The sequence below is a fragment of the Gossypium arboreum genome, chromosome 6 (genome assembly GCF_025698485.1).
Source record: "Gossypium arboreum isolate Shixiya-1 chromosome 6, ASM2569848v2, whole genome shotgun sequence".
In the NCBI taxonomy this organism is placed as follows: domain Eukaryota; kingdom Viridiplantae; phylum Streptophyta; class Magnoliopsida; order Malvales; family Malvaceae; genus Gossypium; species Gossypium arboreum.
This window is the reverse complement of record NC_069075.1, coordinates 2,708,209-2,729,749: the sequence shown is the minus strand read 5'-3', so window position 1 is coordinate 2,729,749 and position 21,541 is coordinate 2,708,209. Positions and strand designations below refer to the sequence as shown.

The window sequence follows — 21,541 nt, the reverse complement described above, 5'->3', positions numbered from 1 at the left end:
TTCAAAACAATATTTTAATAATTTATATTTAATACATTTACAATAACGTTAGAAAAAATTTACGTAAGGAATATATTTATAAAAAAAGTGAATATTTGATATATTAGTATTTTTTTATAAACAGCTTTGAAAAATTGATATATATTTTTTTATTTTAAATATTTTTTTATATTTTTATTTTAAATATTTTATTTTAAAATTGAAAAATTTACACGTTTAAAATATAAAATGACAAAATAACATCATTGTAATAATTTTTGTCTTATAAAAATAATAAGTTTTTCAATAATTTCTCAATTATGTTATTTTGCGATAAACTGTGTTTATAAAGAAAATCATATTTTAAAATCAGAACCAACTTTTATCACTGATTTAATCCACAAATTGATACTTAGGCTATACCATTATTCTCATATTGGTACGTAAACTAGTTTTTTGTCCCAAGTTGATACATTTGTTAGCCAAATCATTGAGTCTGTTTTTTTTTTTTAAGGCTTAACTCACAAATTGGTACTTAAATTATGACTTTTTTTTTCTTTATTTTGTTACAAGTGATACCTAAACTATTTTCCCCCCAAGATGATACATTTGTTGGTTCAATGCTACTTAAACCGTTTAGTTTATTTACGAAAAAAAGATAACCAATTAAAAATTGACCTGTGATAAAAATGACAAAAAATATTATTTCCTCTTATATGTATATTCTTTTTTCTTTTTCTTTTTTTTTTCTTTCCTCAAAACTAGATTGATGGTTGAATTAGTCAAGCTATCAATTCCCGGATTGATCATTCCTTCAGTTTGATCAAATAAATTATTTAAAAAATTCATAATTTTTTTTAACCAGTACTTTGTCTGATTCCCAATCCAATCAAATTGCTTATGAAAATATTGGTCTCGATCAATGAAATAACTTTTTCTATTCCATCAAGTCGAGCCATGAAATTTGAAAATAAAATTAATCGTTATATCTTACGTTGGGAGGATAAATTTCAAGCATTAAATTTTCCATTCATTGTAAAGGACAAATTTAGATACCATTTTGTGGATTAAACTTTAATTATTGGAGAAAAAAAAGAAAAGAAAAGAGAGGCATTGCATGGAACCCTAATCAAGGGGTTTGTGAAAAGGAAATTCCTTTTTAGTATTAATAATTTAGATAGAAAAGGTGTTTACTTTATTCATTTTTGTGTATATAGAAATATTATAAAGAACCCTAAAAAAGGTAAATAACCCCAAAAAAGGTAAGTAAAAATAAATACAATTAAAGTTCATCCAACCAAAATTGAAGGGGAATTTTTAGCTTTTACAGAATGACGTCATAGTGGTTTCTTTATGAGTTTTTTATGACATCATTTAGTTGTGTAAAAAAACCCATTAAATTAAAAAAATTATGTGGATTGTACATTGCCCCACTTTACTCTCTTATTTATTTCCTCCAACTAACATTTTTTTTTTTTTTTTTTGTTGTTGGAGTAGTTCTAAATTAAACTTTGGGTAAGACTTTTACCCTTTGGTAATAAAATATATTATATTTGTTACAATATATTGAAATATGATAAATTTTGTATAAAATTAATTATAAAATATTTTATCCAATTAATTTTTTTATCATCAAACATAATATATTTTGAAACAAAAAAATAGTTGTTTTTGTTAAAAATACATTATCCTAAATTATAAATTATCTTATCAAGTATTCATTTAAAAATATGCGATAAAAATAAATATTATTAACAAATTTCAATTAAAAACAATAGTTCTTTTCGACACAAGAGCAGATCAAAATATTATTAAAGAAGGATAATTCCAATAAAATACAATGACAAAATTTCAAAATCAGTTGATGCTGTCAATGATAAAAGAACTCAAAATTACCTACAAAATTTCTATTACTGAAATTTGTAATAAATGTATTAAATATCAAATATGTTTTTAATAGTGAAAGGTATTACCCAAGATGTCATATTAGGAACACATTCATATTTTTACTCCAATCTTATAAAGTAACAAATCATTGAATATCCATCAAAATTTTAAATACTAAGGTATTATTCCTTTTGTGGAAAAATTCAAAATAAAAAATCTCAACTTGTTAAAATTTTTGCCCATCAATAATGGATAAATTAAAATTGACTCGAACCAAGGTATTTGGATGGCTTATGGAATGCAAGTTCTAAAACCATGGTTACCAAACGGAACCAAATTATATTTTTATTTAATTTATAATTAATTTTAATTTTTATGATAAATATTTTATATTTAAAATAGTGAAAAATTTAAAAGTTTTTTAAAAAATAATTTTTTAAAGAAATATTTATGAAAAGGACCTTAAAATTTTATAAAATAATATTTAAAACCATAAAATAAAACTGATTTTGTTAAAATAAGTCTAAAATCTAAAACAAAAAATAATATGGAAAACTTAAGAACTGAATTGAGCCAAATTGAATTATGATGAATGGTTCAAAAAATTTAAAAAACCTTAACTTAATCGAACCAATGTCACTCTTAAATCATAATATTTTGGAGAAAAATAGAGGGAGATATAAAATGAGATCTTGTTTTCAATCCTAATATGTCTCCTTCCCCTAATGAAAATAGATGGTAGGTCATGGAATGATAGTAATCGGGTAAGTTTGATTGCAACCAAAAATTCTGTGTCAATTAGCTTATAATATTCTGTGGAACCAGAGGTTTAACATTGGGAATTTGCAGAATATAGATGACCTAAAATGAAAGAACCTGTACAGCCTGAAACTGCCTTTTAAACTTTCTTAGGGAAGATTTGATAAATTTGCTTCTTCATAAGTGTGGAGATGACTTGTCCAATGTGCAAGAAAAGAACAAAAATGAAGGACCATCTTTTTGTTCAATGTGATTTTGACAGGGCGATTTGGTTCAAGAGTCCATTATCCCCAACATTTGAATGTTGTCTCTATTGCTTGGATATCCTAATGGTTCCACCTACAAAGGCAAGAGAGTCCCAACCCATTTAATACATTACACCATATCAAGAATTTATGTGCATTTTATCCAATGTTAGTAACATGCCTATGAAATTTCCCAAGAGTTTACTTAATGAAAACTCGATAACACCAAAAGAAGGGTAAACTTGTCTTTAAAATTTTCAAATAAAAAGCTAGAAGATTACTATAAATTGACACGAACATTTATAATAGTTCAGTCTTAATTGCGTACCTCCACTAACATAATTTTTCTATACTACGTATTTTCTCAATTCACTCTATTTCAATTGGTACATTTCAAGGATAAAATATAACATTTATAAATTTCTTATTTTGTTAAGGTAAATAAATAACCTCTAAAATCTCATAAAAAAATTTCTATCCAAATTTCGAGTGCTCTTATAGGAAACAATAAATGACCTCTCAAAGTTATTGGTCCGCAAGATCAACGCTATTGAACCAAACTAAACACTTAAACAAAAAATAAGTTGTCAACCCAACAAGTGTTTTACATGTGAAATTTGAATATTTGTTCTTTGATCTTTTGAACTTGTTTCATGTTTTCTTTGAGACCTAATTTATACCCATTCATGGAATTTATAGTTGCTTGAAGTAGTTGGGAAGAAATTATAGTTATTTCAAAAACATTAAATGCACGAGTAATGACAGCCATACAATATAAAAGATTGATATATTTGAAGAGGGGATTGATCCCTTATGCAAAAACTAGCCATCAGAAATGAAAGAGGATGGATGAGTTACCCCTTTAAAATTGTTCGTGGATACTAAGTTATAAAAAGATTGATCTCTTCCCTTCAATCCTTTCCGAAAAGGATCCATCATTTTCCACTTGAATGATTAAAAGGTCTTTGAAACGTATAGGAAAGCTCACAAATATTTTGTACAAGTCAAAATATTTTAGAACATCTTTGTGAGTATGTTACACTTGGAAAATATTTTTTAAAAAGTTTGAAGCCAACATTAAATCAATTGATTAAGAGAATATATAACACTTGAGTAATAATTATTGTTATATCAAAAGTATAGTAAATCAAATTCAACATTTAGAATGTGTTTGGTTAAGTGGAAACGTGAAAAGAAAATAAGAGGGATGATTATTTTTCGTCTTAATCTATAAATATCAGTCCTTTCAAATTGAAACGATGAGAGAAAATAAAATGAAAGACATGTGCATATTAGTTCAAATTATGCATATTTCAATATTTTTTTCCTTTTATTTTTCAACTTTATTAGGCGGTGGAAGGGAACAAAAATACTATATTCTTTCTATTTTTTCATCCTCCCTATGAAGCACACCTACGGAAAAATAAATTTGGGAGATTACATTGGCCATTAACATGGCCCACTAAATTGGCGGAGTTTATAAAATAATTGTTTTAGAATATTTTTTAACTTTACAGAAAATTTAGTCTATTTTTGGAAGAAAAAAAACTTAAGAGTTTTATCACCCTTCTTACGAAATAATATAATTAATTCAAATCGGTTGATCTATTGGTTTAAAAAACTCATTTTTAATCAATGCAGTGGAAAAAGTGATATTAGCGTAGATTTAATGAAAATCATATTTCATGTATTATAAAATAAAATATAACTCAGATGTTAATAGCCTAAATATACCATGCATTCCTTAAATAAAATCGAAACTAAGTGTCGTACCACAATTTAAATAAGCCATTATAGTTCTTAAATAATAGGAACTATAAATAATAATGGGTAAAAATAAAAAATATATATATTAATAAAACTTCAATCTGAGCAGAGCCCAATGATTTACCGATTTCGCTTTCTAATTTGATAGGTTATCTGTAAGGATATAAAATAAAAAAAGGGAGTGAGCTATGAAACTTAGTGTAAGTTAGCCCACAAGAAAATCGAAACAAATTCGTAGGCAAAGCACGTGGGTTAGCAATCCTGATAATAATCACAATCATAAAACACTTTTGATCAACAAGTTATCATATCATCACTTCACTATACTATTTCAGAAAACACAATTTCAAATGCACATGCTAATATATGGCAATGCAAATTCAATTTATCAGAAATGTCCTATCCAACTTCACTACACACTTCACTTATGAGTTCCCATAACTCATCTACCATATCACTTCGAATTGTAGATAAATCATTGCTAATTTGCAAATATTTGCCACTAGTTTTATAAAAATTGTGGGTAAACTAATGATATTTTTAAATAAAATTATGATTTTATAAAATAAACGTGATGAGATTTAAAAATAGAGCATCATAAAAATCTCATTTATTTTTTTCAAATATATTTGTTAAATAATTTTTTTATTCTCATTGTGAATATTCTATAATCTAATACTAAATAAGTGAGAATTAATGTAAACTTATGCATATTTTATCATTGAATAATTTAAATAATTTGAATTAAAGTAAAAGTATAAATATAGATTGATATGAAAATATATAGTTTTATAAAATATTAAAATATAATATTTTAATAATATATTTATCTTAATTTAATAAATTTTTTTATCTGTTCAAAATATTTTTACTTTCATTTATAACTTTTTATTATATTATATTTTTAAACGATATTTTTATTTTTATTTTATTTTTACATAAATAGATAGAGAGAGAGAGAGAGAGATAAGGTTCCTTAGGTCTGAGTCTTACAAACAGAGCCATACAACAACAAAATGCCAAAACACCATCTTCATCATGCTTTACATGACTCTTCAGTATTCATTATTTTAAATTTTACATATAATTTATCTTCATATTTTTCCCATTTTTATTTATTATAATCATTAAATTAAGTTATTAAATCTAATTAATGATATTAAAATTTTATTTATATATAAATAAATATATTTATCTATACATATTATAAAACTTTTGATTGTTTTAGTGTCACAAGTTATCCGAGTGTTAATTTAGTTTGAAAAAGGCAAAAATACCCTAACTTTTAAAAGTAAATTGAGTAAATTAAGCTTCTAGCTGAGTTAATACCAGTTAGAAAAAATATGAAAAAACCCTCACTTTTCAAAAGTAAATTATATTATTTTGAGGTGTTTTTATATTTTATATAAATAAAAATAGAAAAATAGAAAAATATACACACTTAATAAAATTTGAATTCATGCCTTTTAATTTTCTACATTTATCCTTTACGGTTACATCAAAGCACTATTTATTATTTATATCAACCCTTTACTAATATATTTATTACATAATTTTGATTTTCACCTATATTATAAATGTGCCATAATCTAGTAGATATAAATTTAAAATTTTATAGTAAATTCAAAATAGTATATTAGAATTAATACGATTGAGTTTTAGCTCGATTTGTATGGGCATTGCTGCCAATGCAGGAAGATGTGAGTTCGAGCGTACTAGAGCGTATTATCTTCCTATTTATGGATTAGTGAGGGGTTATGGGTAGTTTTAGATATTATGTAAAAAAAAAACAAATATGATCGAAATATATATATATATATATATATATATATATATATATATATGCACATATGCATATAGATATTAAAAAAAATTGGTGTCAGTTGAAGGTGTATATGGATCAAAATAATATATTAGAATTAATACGATTGAGTTTTAGTTGGATTGACATAAATATTATTGTCAATGCAGAAAAATATAGGTTCGAGCGCGCTGGAGCGCGTTATACTTCTATTTATGAGTTAAAAAAAGATTGTAAATAATTTTAAATATTATATTAAAAAGAATAAATATTACATCCGCACATATGCATGTGGATATTAAAACAAAAACAATTTTAGCATGGGTTGAAGGTGTATGTGGATCGAATTAAATTATATGTATATGATCTCAATTATATACAAACAAATTTATATTGCAAAAATATTGGTTTCGATAGTGACTGAACTTGGGTTCTTTAGGCATTCACGTTAGGTTTGGATAATTATTGGGCACTAGAATTAATAAAAAAAAACTATATAAATAATATTAAAAAAAGCTGACAAACGTCTTTTGATTATATAAAATAATATTCCTAAAAAAAGTAATTTAAAATACATAACTTTTCAAAGCTTTTTTTGAACACCCTATATTAATACATTTAATAATATTTTTTAGTATTAAGGGTAAGTTTAGATGGACGATATGTTTACTCATAATTAATGTAGAAATAATAGTGACGGTGAGATTAAATAATGTAGTGTAATACAAAAAATAAATTAAAAGCACCGTGCTACATCTAATCGCCCATTCAAACTCACGTGACATTATTGCTGTTGCAATAATAATAAATGAAAGTTTTTTATCTAATAAACTATAAGCAAAAATTAGCATTATATAAAAAGAATCTGATTGATTAGTTAAACTGGGAATTAACTGGTATACCAATATGAAGAAAATAATTGAATCGATTGACTTGTGAATCGATACGAATAAATTAATAACTTAATCAATTTAACTATCGAATCAATTCTAAAAACCTTACTTTTAACAATATTTTATCTGAAATTTTTCGATATTTGATAGTTACAAGCATTGAACTTTTTGTCACTTAATCTAACAAGTGTCGATATCTTTAACACTTTTTCGCATCATTTTAATGAAAATATTAATACAATGATTTTGAGAATTTGTTTATTAAAATTAGAAGAAAATAAATAACATTAAAATATATTTTATATGTAATATTTTCATCTATACTATTATTTAAGCATTTTTCGAGTTTATGTCATCTTTAATCGGGTCACTACTTTAGTTATAAAGTTACGAAATATCACTCTCCTAAACTATAATTAATAATATTTCCATGACACTTTTGTCTTTTCATATTTTTATGTCTTTAAATAAAATAATTATAAATTACAAATCTAATGATCTAAAACACACTAAGTAGTAACAAAATACAAGTTTATCACCGCTTAATCTATATTCATTATTAAATAAAAATTAAAAATATATTTTTATTTGAAAATATTTTATATTATCCATATTGTAGATATAACAAAATCTAGTATTAAAAATTAATATTCATAAATTGTAAAACAGATATTAATAATAAATTGATTATAAAAATAAAATTCAAAAATTTTAAAATGTAAATCTAAGAATGAATTAGGATAGTTTTTAACATTGATTAATATGGAACCGGGTCGGATTGATTAGTTGAATCTGTTGAATCAAGAATCGGTCGAGCTATTGATCCGAAGAGAGGCAGCAGCTAAGTTAATCCAAGAATTGGTATGAACTAATTGAACCAAACTAAAAAATCGATTGAATTAACACTAAAACAAAATTTTTTATTTTTATGATTTATTTAATCGAACCGACTAAATCATCACCACCGATATGATTTTAAAAATCTTCTATCTATAATAATATTTTATTTCAATATAATCTAAAAATATTAAATAATGTTAAGCATTTTAAAATTTTGATTTGCAATTCTTAAAAAAATATAATAAAGAGAAAAAAAAGTGATGGATACCATAACTCCACTTTCTCAACTAAAGCTGAAAGACCCACTGCTTGACGACTGACATCTGACAAATTAATTCTAAGAAAAAAATGCAACGATATTTTTCCTATCATATCACGATATTTCCCAATTCGATAAATTAGACCGCTCAATATCTCGGAATTGGTGACCCAGAACTAGAAAACTAAATTTGTCGGATTGTTTAAATATAAATATATTTAAAACATTTAAATAATTATCAAATCTTATTTCTATTGATATAAATGTTATTTTAATACATAAAGATATAAATTGAAGACGTTCAAATAAAAAATAATATCGAAAGGTATTATTTATATTAATATTAATAAAATATTTAATTATATAAAATTCACAAATTATAGCGCGTGTACAACACGTTCTCAACAAAATTTTGATGTTTGAACAATATTTTGGGTAAAAGCATAGTGCATAGACACCGACGTATTTAAAAACTTATCCTTTAAAAACAATATATATTTTAATAATTTATGAGTATTTTTATATTTGATTTTATATAATTTTAATAAATATATTTATTATATAAATATAATTGAAGAATGTATTTGCACATTTAAAAAATTCAAAAAAATAAATGTGTGTATTTAATTTTGAATTTTAAAATTCTATCTTAATTTTAATCGAATTGATGTGACTGAGAAATAAAATAATAATAAAATCATTAAAATTTCAAGTGAAAAAATATAAATGGTAAGGAACAAGTTGCAATGGTGTTGAATAATGACTAAAATGGTAAGAATAAAATAAAAAGATAAGTCTCATCAAACAATTAGTGTGAAATGGGGCAATGAAATAAATAAATAAATAAATAAAAATAAGATAATGTTATGCTTTTTATCTTTTTAATGTCTGTAATGATGTTATTTTGTTATTTAATTTTGGAAACTTTAGGGTTACGACTTTAATTAAACTAATAATAAATGAGGTCAGAAGAGGAAAAAAATCCAAGATTACTAATTTAATGATCTTAATTTTATAATAATCGGTAAGGTGTACTTATAGTCTTGACTTGGTAAATTTTTTAGTCACAAAATATGAAAAATTATAAAATGATTATTTAATTATTGAGTTTTTTGTCACTAGATATTAAATAACATAATAATAAATTTAATCCTCAATATTTTTATATCGTGTGAATTTAATATTGTTGATGCACCAAATGGGGATGAGTCGTTTAAAGCTAGAAGCAAAGAGAAAGAAGACCCCCTCAAAAAGGTCTTCGGAATTGCATTTTAAGGGGTTTTCAGGTTAATTTTTCAGGAGTCTTGAGTTGGGTTATTATATAATAAAATATAAAATATATAAATATATAAATTATTATCATCGTATAACAAATCTTAATTTTAAAAAATTGAACCATTAAAAATTACATATTGTGTAAGGTGTTTTTTTTAGCTTTTATTAACATCTATAACCATGTGTTCATCAAATCAAAATAGCTTGTCATCTCTTAATCATGAAGTTGGGAATTTAATCTTTGTCCATCAGAATGAAACACATTTCATAATCAACTGTTTGCGTTTTTAAAAAGTATTTGCGACAAGAGAATTAGTTACTACTATCGATAATAAATATTCTATTTTGATATTATTATGATTATTTTCATTTAAGGATATCAAATTTTCTTTAGATCACAATCCAACCTTTTATTTCTCCGTTGTTTGTTCAGTCGTCCAAATCATGGAAAAGAGCAGAGATTATTTCGCGAGTGTTTAATCATATTTTAAATTGAATTTGAGTTTATATTCATAAACAAAAGTATATAATAATATCAAAATCTAATCTTGACAAGACGAATATGAACATAATTTTTTTCAAAATAAACTCTTAACCCGATCCAATCCATCTATAAACACTTTTATCAATAAACTTTACCTTCTTAATTATAAAATAATTAAATGTTTTATATAATTATTGATATTAATTTTGTTTTTTCCTAAAACAAACCCCTTACCTCAATTAGTGATAAGAACAATTTTCAATCAAAGCTTTCGGTACTGGAAAGAAGAAAAATGGGAAAAATGCATGAAATTAATTAAATAATTACTGTCATTTCATCCCGATGTTGACAGCTGAGTTTTATGAAAGTGCCCTACTCTCACAAGTTAATCATTAAATCTTTAATTTCACATAATTAATTTATAAATATTATATATAAAAAAAGTAATTAAAAAGGTGTACGTAATTGTCACACTGTCTTTTATGATGTAATTAATGCAAGGTCAGAATAATGTTAGAATAGTACAGCCATGATCGTACAGCAATTTGTTCCCTAGCGCGTGATACAATACTAAACACTCCATAAAATGTCATGCTGTTGCCCTATCGACGTGTCGCAGCCTCACATTTTGGCATGCAAAAATAATTATAATTTTTATTTTTTAATATTTTTCACATGTCACCATGTTATTAATTATTGTTATATTAATATATTTTAATAATATTAGTCAGATATTTAAAAATATCAAATTGACTTATAATTTTAAATTTATATACCAATTGAGTCCAAAAATGTTTAGATTTAAAGTAAGTACTAATTACCAGATTTAGGTATATTTGTATATACTAATTGTTAAAAAATATTTTTTAAATTTAATACTTTTAATTAAAACGATTGAATTAATAATTTGATCTATTCAACTATTCGATTCTAAGAATATTAATTTTAGCACACAAATCACTTTTTAAAATTAAACTTGATATCAAATTCGATAATATCTAAATTTAATAAATATTTAAAAGTTAACATTCATTGTAAATTTTAGCTTTTAACCTCAATAATGTAAAAAAAGAAATTAAATACCAAAATGGTATGTCATACCATATTTCAACCATTTTTCGATATTTCGGGAGGGTCATATTTCAACCGTATTTTAAGTTTTTAAATTATGATGTTATTTATGAGAGACATCACTAATAAAATAATATTTTTAAAAATTAAAAAATTAAAAAATAATGGTGGTACCTATCTCGTCGCCACCCATTTTGATATTTATTTTATTTTTACATTATTCAGGTAAAAAGCTATAAATTTTGCTGTAAATAATAATTAAAAATCTTATTTTTTGAAAAAAAAAAAATCTAAATGTGAATCCGTATTATCAGACAAGTTTTGTGACAGACTGATGACCGACTGGTCGGACCCCACTTAGCTGATTCAAAATCCACACACCACCAGTTTGTCGGAGCCTCCGTGTCTCGTGCTCTTCACTCTCCTTAAAAGCGCGTCCGCTTTAGAATCTTCTCCTTTTCTTTGTTTCTTTCCTTTTATTATTATTACCTGGGTTTCTACCCACTTATGCATAACTTTTATATTAAATATATTAATTAACGTTAATTCTAAAAACATCAATTTTATTATAAAACATAATAAATTAATTAAAATTAATTTTCATTATTTAAAAATATGATTTTTTTCTCAGTCTATCGCGTCAGATAATAAATTAATTATGTATGTAACACATCTCATACTTTAAATTTTAATAATTTAAAAATTATTTATGATTTATGATTCAATGAACCGTCATTATTTTCCACTTTTGTAGGGTTTTATTTTTATTTTACCTTTTTCACCCACATCACACGTGTCCATTTTTTGGAAGCTAAAAACATCCTTGACCTTGACTTGTTGACAATTTGAAAAAAAAAGAAAAGAAAAATTGAATTTATGCCTTTAGTCCTAAAATAGAGATTTATTTGGACCCTTTAGCAATTATTCTTTGTAGTGGATGACTTGATCTCAATAATCCTTGTGCTTTCAACATGTGGCCATCAATTATTTTATTATTATTATTTGGTACATTACAAAAAAACTTTTTTAATTTTTTATATTTAATATATTAGATTGTGGTTAGTAGGTACAAACAGTTTTAAAATTATCACATGTCTCTCTCTTTTTTTTAATATTTTAATATTTTTATAGTATATTTTTAATCTCTTAATATTAATTGTGGAGTTTAAAAATTTTATTTATAGTGTATTAAATATTATTCCTAAAATTAATTGTGTTTTAAGTTCAAAACCTATAAGAAATTTTATGGATTTTATATAAAATATAAAGTGATAAATTTGTAAAAGTCTTTTATATTATTATTTTTCTATAAAACAAAATTTTAAAATATAATACATTAAATCTACACCAAAATAATAACAAAACAATAACAAAAAAAGAAATTTTGTTTTCTCAAATTTAAGTCGAGCTCGACTAGATTCAAAAAACTTACTAGAAACTTAATCCATTTAAAAACATATTTATTTTTTTCGGACCAGCTTCCCAGTACAACTAAGACCCTTGGACAATTCTTAACTCTTAAGTGTAAGTCATACTATACATTTTGAATGGATAAAATTACTGAATAAAACAAAGGGACATGACATAAAAAATATTAAAATTTATATAACACAAAAATATCACTTTACCCTATGTCTTGTATGAATTTTTAGTGCTTTTAGTTTTATCTGTTATGAATAATATTATTTAAAATTTATATTATAATTAATCGAATATATATTTATTTTTATATTTATTATATAATTATAATTATATTATATTCGTAATAGTAAAATTTAAGAAAAAACATAAAATAAATTCAGAGTATTTTGACTTTTTCAACTCATGCATGTCTTTTCTTTTTTAATCTTTTGGTTGCACACAACTTTTACGCATTCAAAGGAAAAGTTTTTTTTCTTTTTTTTTCCTTTTATGAGAATAACTTTTTAAATGTTGGTGCTTCTTTGCTTTTACGACATCTATTAAAATGAATTTTTAAATAAAAAATAAATTTAAATTTATTAATGTAATTACGATTTTAGCATGTTAGAACTTTACATTAGAATCAATCACGCGATTGACTTTTCACACCAACCTAAAACGTCTTCGTCAACATACCAAAACATATTATTTAATATTAAAATATACATATTTATAATTAATCGAGTCTTAACTCGACGGAATGAATATTATTATCAATATAAAAGATGTAATTTCGAGTGTGTTGAAATACTGAAATTAAAAATTATTTTTATTAAATTTAATATATATTTTGCAATTAATGCTGTAGAACATAAATAATATAAAATTATTTTTATATTTTTAAAGGATAATATAAAATTATTAAAATGTAGATACATGTATTAATCATGTTGGGTTTTTTTTTAATTTTTAATTTTTAATTATCGGTTTTAGATCCATTCAATGAATTAATTATTTGCTTTGCATTCAAAACCCCAAAAAAGTAATTTCTCGTTCCTTCAAAAATATATCACGATAAATTCATCCTTTCACATGATAAAAACAATGGCATGTTCCGTAATATTCAACAAAATCCAGGGTCAAACCTTTTCGAGAAAAGCCTGTCGTTTCTTTCGTAGATCTGAGAATAGTAAAAGATCGCTTTCCAAGCAATTTTTCCCTACTCCTCACATTTATCTCAACCTCTGTTTCCAACCGTCAGATCACAATATAAAAAAATCAAACCTCAAATCGACGATCGAAAATGAAAATGGAATACACTTTGTTACACGTGATTATTCCTTGAAGTAGGATAGCTGTCAGCTAGAGATTCCACACCGATAAACTCGACAGGGTTTAGCCGGCTAAATAGGGGCTATCATTTTACTGTACGTATGAATAACTACGTGCACGTATCATAAGAGGTTATCTTTTTGTAATAAGCTGTGTTTGATAAGAACACGTACTTATCATCTTCTTTATCCGTCTCCTCTTTCCTATAAAATTCACCATTTCTGTAAGGTTTTAGGTTGGGTTTTATATAAAAAGGAATTTAAATAATTTTTTTCCTAGAGAGAGAAAGAGAATCTCTGGCTACCTTGGGGTTATTTTTTTATAAATATTTTTCTTATTTTTAGAGAGAAAAAAAAGTTTTTTTTTTATATAAAAATCTCTGGGAAGAGGAAGCTTCTTCTTTCTTGTATGAAAATCGATCTCAGACGGTAAGCTTCTAACGAATATTTCCTGTTTTTGTGTTTAAGAATCTCTTTCTTTACGATATGTAGGTTTTTTTTTTTTGTATTTTGCTTTATTTTTATGGTATAAAGTTGTTTTTCCCCTTCTTTGATCGAAAAAAAACCCCCCTAATTTACCTTTGTTTTTCTTCCTCATTTGAAGATGGTTGAACGATCTTTTTGGGGTTCTTTATTTGGATTTTAAGGTATTTTGAGCTGATTTTTTAAAAAAAAATTCTGGGAATATTCTTGCAGATCTAGTGTTTTTATTTGGTGATTTTTATTTCATCGTTGGGAACTGAAGTTGGAGGTGGATACGATGTCGTCTCTCAGTAGAGAGCTTGTGTTCTTGATCTTACAGTTTCTAGATGAGGAAAAGTTTAAAGAGACTGTTCACAAGTAAGTTTTTTTTTTTTTTGAAAATTAAATGGCATTTGATTTTAATTAGTATTTTGCTGTTAACTGATAAAATTTAAAATGTGATTATTACTTTGAATTTAAATAGGCTTGAGCAGGAATCTGGGTTTTTCTTTAATATGAAATATTTTGAGGATGAGGTACATAATGGAAATTGGGATGAAGTTGAGAAATACTTGTCTGGTTTCACCAAGGTTGATGATAATCGGTATTCGATGAAAATCTTTTTCGAGATTAGAAAGCAGAAGTACCTTGAAGCATTGGATAAGTAAGCTTTTTTGCATACTTTCGATTTTTCCATTCGTATTTGTTAATCATCGGAAGTTTGTGAAAATTTCTGAATGTTTGAATATTATTTAGGCATGACCGGTCGAAAGCTGTGGAGATATTAGTAAAGGATTTGAAAGTTTTTGCTACATTCAATGAGGAACTTTTCAAGGAAATCACTCAGCTTTTGACATTGGAGAATTTCAGGTATGCGGGTTGTGTTTAATTTGTTTGAGTCTTGATCGAGAATGGGTAATTGTGAAAGTATTGAAGAATGTATAACTTTTGTAACAGAGAGAATGAACAGTTATCAAAGTATGGGGATACAAAATCAGCTAGAGCAATCATGTTAGTTGAACTCAAGAAGCTTATTGAAGCGAATCCTTTATTCCGTGACAAGTTGCAGTTCCCTAACCTTAAAAATTCGAGGTTACGCACCCTCATTAATCAAAGGTAATTTTTTTCTTCTATTGTTGGTTCTTTATCATCGATGTATTAGCTGCTTTGAGGAGATAGGAGTGAGATGGGTGGCATGTTTTAGTTTCCGATGAACATTTTGTTTATGCAATGAACTCGCAAGCAGGCATGGTATTGTTCCCGTGTTCTTACTGGCACCGATGTGTTTCTAGTTGTGGCTTTAAGGGAAAACTGATTTCTTGTGTAATCACAGTTTGAATTGGCAACATCAACTTTGTAAAAACCCAAGGCCAAATCCGGATATTAAAACTCTCTTTGTGGACCACTCATGTGGACAGCCAAATGGTGCACGAGCACCATCTCCCGCAAACAATCCACTTCTTGGATCCTTGCCAAAAGCCGGAGGTTTTCCTCCTCTAGGGGCTCATGGGGTGGGTATCGAGCTTTACCATTACTATCCTATAATCTGTTTCATTATCCTTAACATTCTCTGTTGATGTCTTCAGCCTTTTCAACCTACACCTGCACAAGTTCCGGCACCCCTTGCTGGTTGGATGTCAAATCCTTCTACTGTAACTCATCCTGCTGTTTCTGGTGGAGCTATTGGTCTTGGCGCTTCAATACCCGGTAGTTTTTTCTTTTTCGATTTTTTCTTCTGTAATCACTTCTTCATGTTTCATTTTTAGCGTAATGCTGGCATCCGCGTATTTTCCTTTTAACTTTATGCATGTTTCGTTATTTCTTATAGCTGCATTGAAGCACCCGAGGACCCCTCCAACTAATCCATCAGTAGACTACCCATCTGGAGACTCTGATCATGTTTCCAAAAGGACAAGGCCCATGGGGATATCTGATGAGGTACTCCGGTTTTACTTTAATTGACTTATTTGATATGGACTCTGGGTGTGATCGTGTTTCTTTCTTCTCATGTTACTCAAGTGATCTTTGCTCACTTTGTGCAGGTAAATCTTCCCGTCAATGTGATGCCAGTACCGTTTCAGGGCCATGGTCACAGTCAGGCTTTCAGTGCACCTGATGATCTGCCAAGAGCTGTTGCAAGAATGCTGAACCAGGGTTCATCTCCTATGAGCATGGATTTCCATCCTGTTCAACAGACTCTACTTCTAGGTATGCTATGTACCGGCCTTATTTTATTATAGTTGCTCTTGGTTCTCTGTTGTTGGCCAGCTGTTGATTATACCTTTGTGTATTCTGAATATAACAAACCAGTTGGTACCAATGTTGGGGACATAGCATTGTGGGAAGCTGGCTCTCGAGAGCGGCTGGTTTTGAAAAACTTTAAAGTTTGGGATCTTACTGCTTGTTCCATGCCCCTTCAGGTTTGTGCTACCGCCACCTGTTGTTTAGCGCACTCGTTAGCTCCATTTTTATTTAGACATATTATAAACAGCACTTATCTACCTAAATTCAGGCTGCTCTAGTCAAAGATCCTGCCGTCTCTGTAAACCGTGTAATTTGGAGCCCTGATGGTTCTTTATTTGGTGAGTAGAAACCATTAGAGATACGCGTATGTATATAGAAGTTAAGTGGGAACATTGATTGACATGTTTTACCTGTTCGGAAAACAGGAGTTGCTTACTCGAGGCACATTGTGCAAATATATTCTTATCATGGTGGTGATGAGGTTCGGCAGCATCTCGAGGTATATATTATGCCTGGTTCCGTTGGATTTTTTTTTTCTAGTCCTCTTGCTGAGTTTTTGCCTGACTGAAATCATAATGAAATTTCCGGTCTAGATTGATGCTCATGTTGGGGGCGTAAATGATATTGCATTCTCTCATCCAAATAAGCTACTTTGTGTAATAACGTGCGGTGATGACAAGACAATTAAGGTTGGTTTTATCATTGCACATGGTTGGTTATTATTATTGAAGAAAAAAAGTGCTTGCCGTTGCTAATTTCTTTGTGTAATTTTAGGTGTGGGATGCTTCTAATGGTACAAAGCAGTATACCTTTGAAGGTCACGAGGCTCCTGTTTATTCTGTCTGCCCTCACTATAAAGAAAACATTCAGGTAAGGATACTGCTTTATCACTTTAGGTGTCTTACATTCTTTACTGTACTATGGCCCTATGTTGCTTGGAGTTGGGCGTGAGTGTAGTCAGGTAAGGTATGTATACAACATGAGTACGGTTAGAGCAACGTAGCTATGGCCTAGGAGGATGTGCTTGTGTTCATTCTTCTTCCTGATGTGCTTCCTTTTGACTTTTTCTGCCTCAGTTTATCTTTTCAACAGCTGTCGATGGAAAGATAAAGGCATGGTTATATGATAATATGGGATCAAGGGTTGACTATGAAGCTCCTGGTCGTTGGTGCACAACCATGGCCTACAGTGCTGATGGTACAAGGTTAGTTTGCTTGCACTATAACTCATGTATCTTGCAGTAATTGTCAAAAAATATCAGGATAAAGGAGGTTTTGCCTCATATGGGCTTTTTTTGATTTGATGGCTGGTATTGTAGGCTCTTTTCCTGTGGCACCAGTAAAGACGGGGAGTCATTTATCGTTGAATGGAATGAAAGTGAAGGAGCTGTGAAGCGAACTTATCAAGGGTTCCGCAAACGTTCTTTAGGTGTTGTACAATTTGACACAACTAAGAACAAGTATTTGGCTGCTGGTGACGATTTCTCTATCAAATTCTGGGATATGGACAATATTCAACCTTTGACCAGTTTCGATGCTGATGGAGGACTTCCAGTAAGTTCATTATGTTAAAGTTAAGTTTTGTGCTATTTTAATGATGGTAGCTGCTTACGTTGTTTATGCTAATTCCTAGGCGAGTCCACGTATCCGCTTCAACAAGGATGGCTCCCTCTTGGCTGTTTCCACCAATGATAACGGGATTAAGATTTTGGCAAATTCAGATGGTATGCGATTGTTGCGCACTTTGGAGAATCTTTCTTACGATGCCTTGAGAACAGCTGAAGCCCCGAAGGTAGTATTATTATTTCGTTTAAATTTTTTAGTTGCATTAGAATTTGCAATTACTGGTTTCATATGTTTGTCAAATTTTCTCTTACATTCTTTTTTTTTTTTTTTTTTTTTTTAAGCCTACAATAAATCCAATCTCAGCTGCAGCAGCAGCAGCAGCAGCTGCCGCAGCCGCTACTAGTGCTGGACTTGCAGATAGAAGTGTTGCTATTGCTGGAATGGTCCGTCTGATAGAACGTTCACTTTTACCCCCGCAGTTCAATACTGTTTTGTTGTTATAGTTGTGTCATTGTTTCTCCGTTTAGTAGTGGAGCTTGAATGCATGACTTATATGGTTCGTGTGCTATGTCTTTTTCAGAATGGAGATGCTCGGAGTTTAGGGGATGTGAAACCTCGAATAACAGAAGAATCCAGCGATAAATCAAAGATTTGGAAGCTCACTGAAATCAATGAACCATCTCAGTGTCGATCCTTGAGGCTTCCTGAAAACTTGAGGGTGACCAAGGTACAGAAAATTTCTCATACTTCTACAATTCTAGGATTGTAGGCTTACTATTTGATGATGTTTTGCCAATAATCTCTTTTATTCGTTCCCTATCTTATCAGCTTTCTCTGTGATTATTGCAGATATCAAGGTTAATCTTCACAAATTCAGGTAATGCTATATTGGCATTAGCATCAAATGCTATTCACTTGCTTTGGAAGTGGCAGCGTAGCGATCGTAACTCAAATGGCAAGGTAACCTTTTCCATAATAAAAGTATACTTCGAAATGACTTGTTCCAAAATCTTATATCGTTGCTTGCATTATGTAGGCAACTGCCAGTGTAGCACCTCAGTTGTGGCAACCATCAAGTGGCATTCTTATGACCAATGATGTTGCTGATACAAATCCCGAAGAGGCTGTACCGTGTTTTGCTTTGTCGAAGAATGACTCTTATGTAATGTCAGCATCTGGAGGAAAGATTTCCTTGTTTAATATGATGACGTTTAAGGTAACTCATTAATGCTGAAATAACTTTTCTTTTTTCGATTTTTACATCCCATTTTTACTGTCTCTGCACCATTTGTCGATAATTTGGATATTTAGACATTGATGTTTCTGCGGACACTTACAGACGATGGCAACTTTCATGCCACCACCACCAGCAGCGACCTTCCTTGCATTCCACCCACAAGATAATAATATTATTGCTATAGGCATGGACGACTCAACAATTCAGATATATAATGTCCGTGTGGATGAGGTATGATTACATCTTGTGGAGAATCATTTATGCAACTCGTGTTTTAAGTATCACTCATTTATTTACCGTTTTCATCATCCAGGTGAAGAGTAAACTTAAAGGTCACTCCAAAAGAATAACTGGCCTTGCCTTCTCGCATGTACTGAGTGTGCTCGTCTCATCAGGAGCCGATTCTCAGGTATTCTAAGCCTTGTCTAATACTGCAAATAGTTTGCAAAGCGAAAAACTTAATTGCTCTCAGTTCATTGATCATTTTACCATTTTTTCTCCAGCTTTGTGTGTGGAACACCGATGGATGGGAAAAGCAGAAGGCTAGATTCCTGCAGGTTCCAGCGGGGAGGACACCAACAGCACTGTCAGACACACGTGTACAATTCCATCAAGACCAGATACATTTTCTTGTTGTACATGAGACTCAGCTTGCCATATATGAAACAACGAAGCTAGACTGCATGAAACAGGTAAGTTTATCTTGTTTGATTTGTTACGAAACAACATTATCTTTACCATGTTCTAATGTTAGTTTTCTCTTGTTTAGTGGGTCCCACGTGATTCTTCTGCTCCTATAACGCATGCAACGTTCTCATGTGATAGCCAACTGGTATATGCCAGCTTTCTCGATGCATCTGTTTGTGTGTTTACTGCTGCAAACCTCAGATTACGTTGTCGTATAAACCCTTCTGCTTATCTTCCAACTAACATCAGGTATTTTGCCAGATCTTTTTGACTCGAGGTATCAATTCCTAGTTGGAAGAGGATTATGCATTCTAATTGCTATCTCTATTCTTTTTCCCTCTTACGTCACAGTTCCAATGTTCACCCACTTGTAATCGCTGCACATCCATCCGAGCCAAACGAATTTGCATTGGGACTCTCAGATGGTGGGGTTCATGTCTTTGAGCCCCTTGAATCCGAAAACAAATGGGGTGTGCCTCCACCCGTTGAAAACGGTTCAACGAGCAGTATGACAGCAACACCTTCAGTTGGAGCTCCAGGATCAGAACAAGCCCAGAGATGATAAAATGGTTGACAAAAGCACAAATTCTTTTATATGATTGGCTTGCATGCCCCTCCCTAATTTAGGTATGCTTTTCCAGAGTCATTCCATTTTGAATTATAACTCAATTCGGGTTAGAACAGCAAGCAGGTGTCCGGTTGATATAAAATTTGAATTCAAGTTATATTTTCTGGTTTGTTATTTTTAACCAATCTTTGTTCCAACTAAAATTTTTGCAGCTTGACAATGAAAGATGATGCCAAGATGTAGATTTTTAACATATTTTGTGAGATACAATGTCTTTAAGGTAAATGGCATAGTAGTGTTTTCTTATGCCCTTTTTTTGAAGGGAAAAATTATGTTTAAAAAGAGGAATGATTTTCTGTTCTATTGTAGTTGTTTTATCTTCATATATTACCCCCCCTTTTTTTTCTCATAAATCAGAATGTTCTTTTTATGTATCAAATTTACATTTTCTTCTTTCAGAAACCTTTTCTTCTTTCTCTGTCATCAACTTTAACTGATGGACGTATATACTTGTATCTTTAAATAATCCTATGATGCTGTTTACATGGCATATGGAGCAAGAGCCAAAAACCAAAGCAATGTTCATCAAGTCTAATTAGAACCTACAAGGAGTGAATTGCAAATTGTGCAAGTAATTCAAGCACATCAATGTCAATGAAAGGATAAATTTTATATTAGTTTTTCATTGTTAAATTAAATTTTATTATTTTAAAATTTGATGCAACAAATATAATAGGAATAGGAATGATATCATGTCAATTTATAGATTATTTATTAAAAATTAAT

At 28.8% G+C, this 21,541-nt stretch overlaps 1 protein-coding gene across 1 annotated transcript; it reads left to right on the top strand.

Moving 5' to 3' along the window:
• Positions 1-14,070: 14,070 nt before the first annotated feature.
• On the top strand, positions 14,071-21,217 carry LOC108486266 (topless-related protein 1-like). The gene is made up of 27 exons (XM_017790228.2): positions 14,071-14,421; positions 14,689-14,832; positions 14,939-15,118; positions 15,211-15,324; positions 15,412-15,570; positions 15,788-15,965; positions 16,041-16,161; positions 16,283-16,392; positions 16,497-16,662; positions 16,765-16,874; positions 16,967-17,036; positions 17,124-17,197; positions 17,292-17,387; positions 17,473-17,568; positions 17,775-17,902; positions 18,017-18,251; positions 18,331-18,489; positions 18,605-18,706; positions 18,844-18,990; positions 19,113-19,223; positions 19,300-19,479; positions 19,603-19,731; positions 19,814-19,909; positions 20,004-20,192; positions 20,270-20,436; positions 20,539-20,814; positions 20,968-21,217. Exons 2-26 carry the CDS (start codon positions 14,753-14,755, stop codon positions 20,747-20,749), a joined length of 3,408 nt encoding a protein of 1,135 aa, XP_017645717.1. The 5' UTR covers positions 14,071-14,421; positions 14,689-14,752; the 3' UTR covers positions 20,750-20,814; positions 20,968-21,217.
• The last annotated feature ends 324 nt before the right edge of the window (positions 21,218-21,541 follow it).

Bases quoted from the DNA above. Each gene is read 5' to 3' on its own strand.
- LOC108486266 (XM_017790228.2), top strand. From the start codon at position 14,753: ATGTCGTCTCTCAGTAGAGAGCTTGTGTTCTTGATCTTACAGTTTCTA. The intron at 15,119-15,210 runs GTAAGCTTTTTT...AATATTATTTAG, and splicing joins TACCTTGAAGCATTGGATAA to GCATGACCGGTCGAAAGCTG. The intron at 16,875-16,966 runs GTTTGTGCTACC...ACCTAAATTCAG, and splicing joins CTTGTTCCATGCCCCTTCAG to GCTGCTCTAGTCAAAGATCC.